Source organism: Microcaecilia unicolor, chromosome 13, assembly GCF_901765095.1.
Source record: "Microcaecilia unicolor chromosome 13, aMicUni1.1, whole genome shotgun sequence".
Classification (NCBI taxonomy): Eukaryota; Metazoa; Chordata; class Amphibia; order Gymnophiona; family Siphonopidae; genus Microcaecilia; species Microcaecilia unicolor.
In genome coordinates this window covers 90,448,535-90,461,912 of record NC_044043.1, presented here as the reverse complement: position 1 = coordinate 90,461,912, position 13,378 = coordinate 90,448,535, and the positions used below count along the sequence as shown (strand labels likewise).

The following is a 13,378-nucleotide window of genomic DNA, read 5'->3' as shown; positions in this document are numbered from 1 at the left end:
GTGTATTCTCACTATCCATGAGCCACACAAGCGTCAAAGTCAAGACATTAGATGTTCTTGTCCATATAAGCGTGCAGGAAGAGACACTACACTCCGTTTGGTCATCTGTATAGCTTTCAAGGCACCATAAACCTTATCAGGTAGAAGCACTTGTAACGCTGTACTTTAGACAGCGAGTTATCACCATGGTTCACTTGAATCCAGTGAACATGAGGATATTCCATCTTGAGTTCCTGTGATTAGATCATCAGGCATAACATGTATTCATTCGTTCATGCATGATTTGTGCCTTCTCCAATCAAAAGCTCAAAGCAAGGTAAATTTCACAAATAGCTTCTGGGATTAGAAAACGATTTCATAAGATAAGGGATCTGATATTATAGAGAGGAAATTTTTTACTGGTGGTCAGTTGGTCAAAAACATTACATTTACGACATTGCCAACATCAGGACATTAAAGTGAAATGTTAAAAGTCCTAATAAAAATACAGACAAAATAACTGGTTTGGTCAGGCAGGCTGAAATAATGGAATCAACTAGCAGCTGGCCTGTTTAACAGGCTGCAAGTTCTGTGATAATAGAGTCCTCATAGAAATGCAGCTTCTCATATAGTGGGGTCAATCGGTGGGGATGGGGGGTAGGAAGAGACTTCAGGCAACACCCATGATATTACGGGCTACTGTAGCTAGACATGGAAAAAAAAAAAAAAAAAAGACAGGAGGTATCTTGCATGCTTATCTGCCTAGCATAGGGGTTTCTCAACCCAATGCTCAGGACACACCTAGCCAGTCAGATTTTTTTCAGCATATCCACAATGAATATTCACGAGTACGAAAAGAACTCAAATGAAAATTGCAGGTCTACTGTTAGTAATTTGTAACCTATCATTAAAATCATCAATGCTATTTAAAGATTGACGTTACATTGGCCACTTCCCAATTTTGTTTTTTTAAAAGGGTTCCAGGAGTAATCTGGGAAATGACAGACTGGTAAACCTGATGGTAGGAACTGTTATAAAACAACAAAATTACTGAACACAGACCAACATGGTTTAATGGGACAGAGTCAACATGGATTAAGCCAAGACGTCTTGCCTCACTCTTCGCTCATTAACAGATAATAGATTGGTCTTATCTAGAGCCAGGTGGGAATCAACCCGCATGTCTGCTTTTTATTTTCTCTCTCCTTCGTTGTGGAATTCTTTACCACAACTGATTAGACTAGAAAAATCATAAGTGTTGCCATACTGGGACAGACCAAAAGGTCCATCAAGCCCAGCATCCTGTTTCCAATAGTGGCTAATCCAGGTCACAAATACCTGGCTAGATCCTTTTTTTGGTACAGCACTGAAAACATTGTCAATTAGCTTTAGTCATCTAAAAGTTATTTTAGAGGGTAGGCAGCACAGGTTCCTAAATAATTGCGAAGAGGTTTGTGAGTTATATTATGAATTACTTACGAGTTGCCTGTTTTTGTTGTTCTCTGGAATGGATGTTTTTTTCTTTCCTATCTTTTAATGGCGTTCCCAATTGCATTTAACTGTTTAATTTTATTGTATTACTCTGTAAACTGTTCTGACTTGCTTGGCAATAAGTGACAGTATAGCAAAACAAAACAAAACAAATAAAACGATAAACAATAATTTGCTTCTGTTTTGGAAGGCGCAAACAATGTGGATAAAGGTGAGCCAGCTGATGTGTACCTACATCCAGTGCCGTAGCGGGGGCGGCTGGCACCCGGGGCGGGTCGCCGCCGCGCCCCCCCCCCCCCCCCCGGAGCACATTGTAACTTACTTTGGCAGCGAGGGGCAGGCGGGAGGACCGATCCACCCCCGAGCTCACGTCACTGGGAGCTGCGTTGGCACCATTGGTTCCTTGCTCTCTGTTCCGGGGCAGAGGGAGCAAGGAACTAACGGAGACGACACCCCCCCCCCCAGCGGTGTGCACCCGGGGCGGACCGCCCCACTGCCCCCCCCTTCCTACGCCACTGCCTACATCTTCAAAAAGCTTTTGACAAAGTCCCTCATGCGAGAGACTCTTGAAAAAATTAAAAAGCCATCAGATAGGAAGCAATGTTCTGTAGGCTGGGAACTGGTTAAAAGATTGTGTGGTCAGTTCTATCAATAAAAGGAAGGTGCACGCATTCTGAAAACCCACCTGGCTAGGTGTGCCCCAAGTACTGGGTTGAGAATCATTACTCTATGGGCAGCTGGGATATACTCTTAGCAACTTAACTGGGAGACATCTATGGGTTTGCAGATCTTTTTTCTATCGACTGTTAGGTTACTACATAAGTGGTCACACAGATCTAGGGGTGAAAAAATTTAGGAAAAAAAAAAGTTAGCTACCATCCTGTCACGTAACGTCTTAGCGTTACCCCTAGCATCCACTTGGGATTAACCCTGTGGCCACCTGGAGAGTGTGGTACAACTCTGCCCAGGCCCACCTGCACCCCTACACTGGCATACCCTCCACCCGCCTGCTGGGTCCCGCTTGCCCCCTGGACAAGTTTTCCCACCTGCAAGTTATTTTCCCGGTGGTTTCTAGGGGCACTGGGGCCACAATCTTAAAGGGTCCCACAGTTCCCAGAAAACACCCATTTCCAGGGCGGGACACGACAGAGAGGCTTCCAAGCAGCTGAAAAGGAGCAGCGTGCCTTTCAGCAGTGCAATGCTAAAGGCAAAGTCAGAGGGCCCAGGAGGGGCAGGTAGAAGGAGGGAAGGAAGAGAGGTGTTTGAGAGAGCGACAGATGCTGGAAATAGGGGATGGAAAAAACAAGGGAGATGGTGCCCAATGAAAAGAAGAGAAGGAAACTAGGCAGACTTGAAAAGGAGGAAGAAAAATGTTAGATGTGAGACAGATGCAAGGCAGGGAGTGAAGAAAGGAGGAGAGATGAAAAAAAAAAATAGTGAATAGACAGGAGGCCCTGGAAGCAGAGCAGAACTGTGCTGGAAACACAGGGAAGCAGAACCAGAGACAGAGAATGAGATCATTGGAAAGAAAAAAAAATCACCAAGAGTAAAATAAATGATTTTATTTTTAGTTTAGTAATTGAAATATGTCAGTTTTGAGACTTTACGTCTGCCATCTATATATTGCACTGTACAGGCGGAAATGTGAGGGGGCACTTTATGCAACTACATTTTTAATCGATGTACAGCCCTAACATTTAAACTAAACCTCAAAAAATATATCCATCATCTATCTAAACTCCTGTTATAGGTTCCACCTCCACTTACCTCCTATATCAGTGTTCTTCACTGCCACGCTCCCGCCCCCCCCCCCCCCCCCCCACCCACCCTGGAGCAGGGCCTGGGACAGAGCCACCACTCGGGCCCCCCTTAGCTTTCTGCATCTGCTCCTCCCTCCGTCTACCACTCTCCTGGCTCCTGTGTGCTGGGACCCGGGTTAGAGTTAACGCAATCACCCGGGTCACAACGCACTGGAGCAGGAGAGACACAGACTAAGGGAGCAGAACCTTCTGGTGCTGGGCCCGGGGAATCATCCCCCCCCCCCCCCCCCCGAGAAATTCATCAAGGCTCTGTTTACTACATAACAGGCAAACTACTGCACAACACCTTAACTCCTAAAAACAGGCTTAGCCACAGCTGCGTTAACTGCGTGTTAACCCCCGCATTCTATACAGTGCGACTTAAGTTGTGTGTGCAAAATTCTAGATTTACATGTTAACAAGCCAATTAGCATTGATAATTTCCAATTATTGATACTAACTGGCATTAATTAGAATTTACACACACACACAACTATAAGCGTATTCTGTAACCTGATGTGTATAAGTTCTAACTCGCATAGTTGAAAAGCGGGCGTGGAATAGGCAGGTCATGGACATTTCACATATCTATCCGCGTTATAAAATACACCCAGGATAAACTGGACAAAGTCTGAAGCACCGTCGTTTTGGCAATGGCGCAACAGGTGGCATGCACTGCTGTTAGTCGAGCTCCGAGAGTCTTATTTCAAACCTAAAACACAACGTAAATTTTATCTAGTATGGGTGTCATACATTAATATTCTGGCCCCTAGGGTCTGCAGTTCTATCATCAATCGGTTGGGCCTGGACTTGGGGATGTAATTTGGAGGGATTGAATTCACTAGAGAGGTAGTATCCAATTTTAATAATGGAGAAATTAGAAGCCGCCTGGAATGGGGGTAGATGGGAGGGAGAGGAATATGGAGGTTTTAGTAGGGTAGGTGAGGGGAATACAGGGAGCGGGGATAGCGAAAGAGTTATGGATACGATAAGGGTACTACGTATAGATAAGAGGGGGGTAAAAACGTAAAATGTGATGACTGTTGGCTAAGCAGTGTTTACAAGCTGTTAATTTGTTGGTTGTAATATTACACTGATGTTATTGTGGCGATTTAGATATGTATTAATGACTTGTCATCAATAAAAAATGTTGAAAAATAAAATACACCCGGTCTGCTCCTCATTTAGGCGTCGGCATTTAAGTTTTACTCGGCTAACTGCCCGCAACTAAATTTAGTCACGTGGATGGGAGCCCCAAAATGTTTGTGAAGCCTCATGACCATCAATACACCAGTTGCTCCTATATGCTGGCTTCACGGTTTCCGCTCATGGGCCAGCAATGGGATCTTGTGATGTAGTAGATTAGCACAGCTGGCCCATAAAGTTTGCAACTGCTTGTAATACCAACATTTGGGAGGGGGCAGACTTGAGAGCAGGGGGTGCAGCTGGTTCAGTGAGGATCCTCTCCCCATATCACTATTAGACCCCCCCTCCCCAAAATTATTAAATCATGTTCTAGAGTGATCCAAATAGACTCACCTCTCTTCCCGAGCTGGACGTCTAGCTGGAGAATCTTGGGAGCTTCTGGAGTTCACATCACTGTGACTTTCTTGTTTTTTCCTCTGTCGGACATTGAGGCATACAGCTAGCAATATCAGGAAAAGTCCTGACCCAATCAGCACATAAGCCACTGGAAACTGTGTCTTTTTCTCCGTTTCCCCTCCATTTCCCATTTCTCCATTGTGTTCTGGCTTGCTACCATTTCCTTGAGATTGGTTATTGCCGAGTCCTGGCACCAGAGTCCAAGCTGCCATTACAACACCAATGATGAGCATTCCTATCCCTATGGCAGTTAGAGCATACTGAGATCCACTGGATTTTGACTGGGCCATTATGACCACTAATGGTGAGCAGCTAGTTAGGCTTAAGACTCAATTTGATTTTCAATCTTCTCATTCATATCAACGTGATAGTCCGAGTTCACAATATATCCAAATTGTTTGAGAAGTCCAACCATTGTCAGAGCTCTGAAAGACAAATGATGAACATCTTTATTACCAAACTTCTGTACTACTATCTAAAAATACAAGACCTCGAAGTTTAAATATTACACACGCACACTTTCTTTTTCACACCAAAACAAATTTTGATGGACAGATTTAAGAGGTTCATTCATCGATAAAACTGAGCACACATTAATGCAGTTTAGCAGCTACAAAACAGCCTCTCTCCTTCTGCCTCCAGTCACTCCATCAGCAACTCAACTCTGAACAAGGAGCACTCCCTTTCTCAATGGCTTTTAACCTGAAAACATTCTCTGCACAATTATATCACCTGATGCCAAACATGAAGAGACACTGACGTGTAATCTTCTCCAGTCTTGTTTTGAAATAGAGTACCTGGTTTTGTTAATGGCAGATATTGAAGCTTTCCTGTTAGATAGGCCAGTTCCAGGGACCCCAACTCTGCCCCTCCCAGTGAAATCAATGCAGGTCATAACAATAGAACTCCAATGAGAAGCCTACTCCAACTCCAGGCTATCTCAAGATGTCCCTTTAGTGAAACTCTTTACACACACCCAATAATACGTTTCGTCAAAAACGACTATCATGGATTCAGGTGACATCATCCAACTTTATACTTGTAAACTTCAAAGTTGCCAGGCTGCCGACCTAAAAGGCACTGCATGTACATACTCAAGTTGGATGATGCCACCTGAGTCCTTGATTCAGTCATTTTTGACAAAACCTGTGGTTGGGCGTATGTAAAGCGTTTCACTAAGGGGCATCTCAGGACAGTCTGGATTTGCAGTAGGCTTCTCATTGGAGTTCTACGGACATGAAAGTTTGTTGGAATGTGCAAACAGAATGACACATTATCACAAAATTGAAATGACCTGATGAAAGAGATGAAGTTATGTTCACTTGGTGTCTAAAGCAATAGACGAAATGTGTGTGAATAATTAGTCTGAGGGTATTTCATAAACAATTATAAAAAAATATTTTATATTAAAAAAAAATCAATTTGAAAGATCCAAATGTTTTTATTATGCCCAACATAGCATTAGCTTCTATACTGGTTTGTTATATTTTGGGCATGATTTCACAGCATGCATTTACACTATTGGGGAAGTTAAATTATTCACAACTGAGGACATGTGAACATGTGTGGAGATATTTCTAATAAGTTTATTACCGAATTCACGACATGGTAATGGATCAATGATTGTGGCGAATGCTGTGCAACTAAACGGTTGCTGGTTCTATTCTCTCCCTGCCACACCTTTTGATGGTCCATCATAATGTATTTTATGGTTAATAGATAAAAGCATTGCTGAATATAAACCATGTTTTGCAGTAACACCATCCCTCCCAATATTCAGCTGGCATCGGGCTGCATGGTAACTGGAAGAGTGGCCTAGTGGTTAGGGTGGTGGACTTTGGTCCTGGGGAACTGGGTTCAATTCCCACTGCAGGCACAGGCAGCTCCTTGTGACTCTGGGCAAGTCTCCATTGCCCCATGTAAGCCGCATTGAGCCTGCCATGAGTGGGAAAGCGCAGGGTACAAATGTAACAAAAATAAAACAGATACTACTGGAGATTCTACATGGAATGTTGCTACTACTGGAGATTCTACATGGAATGTTGCTATTCCACTAGCAACATTCCATGTAGAAGGCTGCGCAGGGTTCGGTTTCTGTGAGTCTGACGTCCTGCACGTACTCACAGAAGCAGAAGCCTGCGCGGCCACATTGGTGATCTGCAAGGGCCGACTTCTACATGGAATGTTGCTAGTGGAATAGCAACATTCCATGTAGAATCTCAAATAGTAGCAACAGTGGAGGAGTGGCCTAGTGGTTAGGGTGGTGGACTCTGGTCCTGAGGAACTGAGTTCAATTTCCACTTCAGGCACAGGCAGCTCCTTGTGACTCTAGGCAAGTCACTTAACCCTCCATTGCCCCAGGTACAAATAAGTACCTATATATAATATGTAAGCCACATTGAACCTGCTATGAATGGGCAAGTGTGGGGTACAAATGTAACAAAAATAAAATAAAATACCGGTAGTCAGACTGGATATTCAATGCCGATGCATTGAATATCCAGTTTCACTTCTGACCGTGGCAATTTAACCAGTTAAGCTGACAGTCAGCACTAACCGGTTAAGCGCTCAGTGGTAAAAAAAAAAATAGGCTGTATAAATAGGCCTATTCTAACTGCTAAACATAGCCAGTTTGGCGCTAATATCCACGCCAAATCGGCTATGTCGCATTCTAGAGCCGGTTAGTGGCTAACCGCAGATATTCTGCAGGAAATAACGTTTTATCTCCAGCAGTTAGGTGCTAAAACAGGCCATGGATGTTCATGGATAAAATGGTGTGGTATCCATGTTAGTCCACTTTTAAAGGTAATAAATAGAAATAAAAATTAATAAAAAGGAAGATAAGAGGATATCTTTTTTTTTTTTTTAATTGAATTAATTAGGATGCTCATGAAACGGAATTCATTCTGACAACTTTATGCCTCACAACATTTCTGAAATATGCAAGTTCAGGGCGGCGACCTAAATCAGATTATTACTCTTTGTGGGGGGCGGTGCTCCTGTTCTGCGTTTGTGCTGCAAATGGAGAAAGGTTTATTTATTTGTATCCCACATTTTCCCACCTATTGCATCATTTTGTCAATAAACCAGGGGAAAGGAAAAAAATGAAAGGTAACAGTACTGCCTGCTTCATCAGTATGAGAGCAACGATGCTGGGGCTCGGAATGAACGAGTCCATTAAATTTTACATGAAAAAGATCCTGATGCGGCTGAAAGCTCTGTCGGACCCTTATGCTGTAAGATGGTGACTGAGCTCTGCACATGATCAGAGGCTGTTCCACTACAGGTGGCCCCGATAAAATGTCACCCGTTCCAGCGCTCCCCTGCATCAAACTGCACACTAGCTTTGCCGGACAGCCCGAAGTCCCTGGCATATTCGGATGCTGCGCCGAACCCGAAGATGTGCTGCCGCTGACCGTTTCCTTCCGTGTCCCACAGGATTCCCGGCTTGCACGCACTGTGACACTGTGATGCTGGCTGGTGGGTCCCACTTTGGCAAAACCGCTTAACTGCCTCTGTAAATCAAATAAAACTCCACAGATGACGAGCTTATTCCAGTATCAGATTACTTGTACCGTGTCAGTCCATCTTAGGGTCCAAATTTCATCAACTCCTTCAGAAATCGAGTGAAACGCCACTGCGCCTGGCACCTGTTGGAGGAACGCTCTAGTTGTGTAACAAAAAAAAATAGTTTTGAATCTACGCTAAGTTAAACTCCCGATGACGCTTTTGCGAAACAAATCGACTGCATCGGGTTTGACGCCAGCTTAAATTGCTGAAAGATTCAACAGGAATTTAAGAGTGCTGTAAAGCAGAACCACCCACAGAAGTGGATATCATTTAGAGGATTTAAGTACATCACTCGATTTCTGAAAGAGTTGATGAATATTGGACCCAGAGATGGACTGACATTGTCCAAATAATCTTGATACTGGAATAAGCCAGTCATCTGTGGAGTTTTATTTGATTTACAGTTACGACCAGCAAGTTCTGTTCAAGTCATCTATGGACGGATTTATTATTGTGAGACATTTATAAGAACTGGATTCTATGGCATGTAACTAAAAAAATTTAAGTTGCTGTACAGCAAATGCAAAAATTTTAATTTGCTGTATAATGAGTGCAATATATCAGTATGTCCATATGCGACAGCATTTTAGTATGGATAAAGGGTGAATGGTTGTGACAGTGTGTATGAATGGATTTGATATAAATCAGTAAGGGGAAACAGTATTTGAATTATTATATAAAGGATTTTTTCTTTTTTTTTACAAGATATAATTTTGAAAGCAAATAAAAGTTGTAAATAAAAGAAGCTTTGTAGTTACTTCTTTAGGGTGGTAATAAATATGCATGAGATACATTTGTATACAATGCAGGTACTATCCATGCAAATCTCTCTCATGCATATTTCATTAGGGATATGGCCCTGTTTACAGGCTTGAAGCCTGAACTCCACCATCCCCGAATAATCACTGAACTTCCAGCTTTATCAGGAAATAGTTCACCAGCTAAAGAAATATAACACAGCCAACCGTGACACCCTGACCCAGCCCCTTTTGCAGTATGAACCTAAATTAATACATATTACCACATATGCTCTGTTAATTAAATGGGAACTGACCACAGCCTTATTGAAAAGACATGATTTTTTTTTTTTTTTTTAAGACATAGCCCAAAGGGGAAAGGGACTTGATATACTGCCTTTCTGAAGTTTTTGCAACTACATTCAAAGCGGTTTACATATATTCAGGTACTTATTTTGTACCAGGGGCAATGGAGGGTTAAGTGACTTGCCCAGAGTCACAAGGAGCTGCAGTGGGAATTGAACTCAGTTCCCCAGTATCAAAGTCCGCTGCACTAACCACTAGGCTACTCCTCCACTAGCAACATTCCATGTAGAAGCCTGCCCTTGCAGATCAGCAACACGGGCCACACAGGCTTCTGTTTCTGTGAGTCTGACGTTCTGCACGTACATTCCATGTAGAATCTCAAATAGTAGCAACAGAATCTCAATAGTAGCAACATTCCATCTAGAATCTCCAATAGGGAAAGGGAAATGGGACTTGATATACTGCCTTTCTGTGGTATTTTGCAACTACATTCAAAGCGGTTTACATATATTCAGGTACTTATTTTGTACCAGGGGCAATGGAGAGTTAAGTGACTTGCCCAGAATCACAAGGAGCGGCAGTTGGAATTGAACCCAGTTCCCTAGGATCAAAGTCCACTGCATTAACCACTAGGCTACTCCTCTGCCAAGCCAACCTGTAAGCTCTTAAAAAGCTACAAATACATCCAGTCCACCGCCAGAAGCAAGACTGACCAATGCGCCAGATGCTATACCCATGATGCTCCCACTACGCAGCAAGGTGCATCCAACTCAGATGCAGTGAACCCATTTGCACCAAACCATAACTTGATGAATTAGCGCTGCTCCAATCACCCAGGTTTAAGCATTCCTGTCCTCCAAGCTGCAACATGCATGGAACAGAAAAAAATAGCAAGCAAAGCAAGGTGTGGGCAGGAGGGTAGGTTTCTCCCATTCACCTCCTTGGGGACAAAGAAGGCTCTTTCAGCAAACTTGTGGGCTTTAAGCCCAAGATTCTAGACCCTCCCTTCCCAGTAGGGAACCCAGCTTCGCATGAAAGCTCTCTTCCGGTCACAAGGACTCTCTATTTGCAGCTCCCCTCCCCCACAGCCAGGGCATGGATGCACAGCACACATGGATGCATGACGCCATGTTAAGGTCAGCTCCGTGAACTCAGGCCCTCACCTTGTCACATAACTGTATAATTGTCACACAACATATTAAGCTATAAGGTAAGCCATATTGTAGAAAATCTTTGACATCATGTCTATGTTTAGGGTTACCATATGGCTCCAGAAAAAGGAGGACGCATCGATCCAGTCCGGGTTTTGCTTCAATTGAAAGCAATGGAAGTAAAACCCAGACTGGCTCAGGTGTATCATTAGTATTATGCTACCATTGTAGTATATCTATTGTATTTGAACTCCAGTGCTGTTAAATGTGTATATTTTTTTTATACTGTTTCACTGTATTTATTTATTGCATTTGTATCCCACATTTTCCTACCTATTTGCAGGCTCAATGTGGCTTACATAGTCTTGTTAACATTGTCATTCCAGGATATCAGATACAGTTAGTACTGTGCAGAGATTAAGTAAGGGAAGAGAGAATAAGGAAGGGAGTGATTAGGGTAGTTATAGAAGGTGGGCTTTCATAACTGAGTGGGTTGGTGAGGTGGATTAGTGAGGTTATCGGTTCTCATTGTAGGCTTTGTTATTAGGTTTCAGTTTACTGTTTTCAAAGTTTACCTCATTTATCATATTTAGCTTATTCTTGGTTATTTTATTATTGTTATGCTGTGACAAAATTGTAAGTTTTATGTTAAACTGTACCTGCTGTACACCGCCTTGGGTGAATCTCTTCATAAAAGGCAGTTAATAAATCCCAAATAAATATTTGCATTCTCTTTTGTAAAAGTCTGTTGTATTTGACTTCCTTCCAGGACATACTCTTGGTTTTTTAAATTCACATGGTCAATCCCCTGAAGCTTTTTTTTTTTTTTTTTTAATTTTAAACTCTGAGATTTTACACAGCTCAGTGAAGAGACAGGCATAAGCACAGAATTGGTGAATTACATAGCCTAAGGGCTTAATTTGTAGACAAATAAGTGAAACTGTAGAGCCAGAAAGGTGGGTTTGGGCAGCAGCAATAGGAGACGAGAGGCTGGATTAGGGAGCAGAACAACCATCCAGCCTCACCTTCTCCCCTCCTCTTCCCTGCAAGTTTCCTTAAAGGGAGGGTCTAGAGATCCTACTTTTAGTCAACAACCTTCCTGAACCCTTATGCCAAGCCCCCTCCCTGCCCGTCTTCAAGTCTTTGCTTAAAGCCCACCTCTTCAATGCTGCGTTCGGCACCTAACCCTTACCGTTCAGTGAATCCAGACTGCCCCAATTTGACTGCCCCCATTCGGACCGACCGTTCACTTGTCTATTAGATTGTAAGCTCTTTGAGCAGGGACTGTCTCTCTTTGTTAAATTGTACAGCGCTGCTTAACCCTAGTAGCGCTCTAGCCATACAGGAAAGTGGAAAAAAAGTGCCATTTGAAAAAAAGATAAAAGGATAAGAACTTCCTTCCATTGCTCCTAAGGCCCCTCTTCCCCCCCCCCCCCCCCCCGGGCTAATTCTTTCTATCAGAGATTCAGGACAATACTAAGCTATCTTATTTGAGAGGGGCAATGGAAGAGACAGAATCAGTACAAAGCAATAGGTGTCAAACAGAGTGGACAACATGAAAAAAGATCTGAAGAAGCTGGAAGAATGGTCTAACGTTTGGCAATTAAAATTCAATGCGAAGAAATGCAAAGTGATGCACTTAGGGAATAGAAACCCTCGGGAGATGTATGTGTTAGGCGGGGAGAATCTGATAGGTACGGACAGGGAGAGGGATCTTGGGGTAATAGTATCTGAGGATCTGAAGGCGACGAAACAGTGTGACAAGGCGGTGGCCGTAGCTAGAAGATTGCTAGGCTGTATAGGGAGAGGTGTGACCAGCAGAAGAAGGGAGGTTTTAATGCCCCTGTATAAGACGTTGGTGAGGCCCCACCTGGAGTACTGTGTTCAGTTTTGGAGGCCGTACTTTGCGAAGGATGTCAAAAAAATGGAAGCGGTGCAAAGAAAAGCTACGAGGATGGTATGGGATTTGCGTTCCAAAACGTATGAAGAGAGACTTGCTGACCGGTTCATGTATACCCTGGAGGAAAGGAGGAACAGGGGTGATATGATACAGACATTCAAATATTTGAAAGGTATTAATCCGCAAACGAATCTTTTCCGGAGATGGGAAGGCGGTAGAACGAGAGGACATGAAATGAGATTGAAGGGGGGGCAGACTCAGGAAAGATGTCAGGAAGTATTTTTTCACGGAGAGGGTGGTGGATGCTTGGAATGCCCTCCCGCGGGAGGTGGTGGCGATGAAAACGGTAACGGAATTCAAACATGCGTGGGATGTGCATAAAGGAATCCTGTGCAGAAGGAATGGATCCTCAGAAGCTTAGCTACAATTGGGTGGCAGAGCAGGTGGGGGGAAGAGGGGTTGGTGGTTGGGAGGCGAGGATAGGGGAGGGCTGACTTATACTGTCTGTACCAGAGCCGGTGATGGGAGGCAGGAAAAACTGCTGGGCAGACTTATACGGTCTGTGCCCTGAGAAAGACAGGTACAAATCAAGGTAAGGTATACACATGAGTTTATCTTGGGCAGACTGGATGGACCGTGCAGGTCTTTTTCTGCCGTCATCTACTAAGTTACTATGTAAACAGAAGGAACAGCAGAGGCAGTGAAAACTGGAAAAACAAACCAAAAAAAAAAGCTATGGAGGGGGGGAAGCAAGGGTATGGCTAGCGCTTGAGGGATTACCAATCACCTCCTTCTCTTACCTACAGTGCAATTTCTCTCAGATTCAGGTCAATGTAATATACC

General features: G+C 43.4%; 1 protein-coding gene and 1 long non-coding RNA gene across 5 annotated transcripts in view; one reads left to right on the top strand and one right to left on the bottom strand.

The window, feature by feature from the left end:
• Positions 1–13,378, bottom strand: part of TMEM51 (transmembrane protein 51) — a 42,011-nt gene that overhangs the window by 4,839 nt on the left and 23,794 nt on the right. For all 4 annotated transcript variants that reach the window (XM_030185953.1, XM_030185951.1, XM_030185952.1 and 1 more), the window contains exon 2: positions 4,809–5,296. In XM_030185953.1, coding sequence (XP_030041813.1) covers positions 4,809–5,161 — 353 coding nt within the window. In that variant the 5' untranslated portion in view covers positions 5,162–5,296. The remainder of the gene's footprint in view (positions 1–4,808; positions 5,297–13,378) is intronic.
• On the top strand, positions 7,361–13,118 carry LOC115456707. Its single transcript, XR_003939911.1, has 3 exons — positions 7,361–7,430; positions 9,043–9,053; positions 13,108–13,118. It is a non-coding gene; the product is annotated as an uncharacterized LOC115456707 (long non-coding RNA).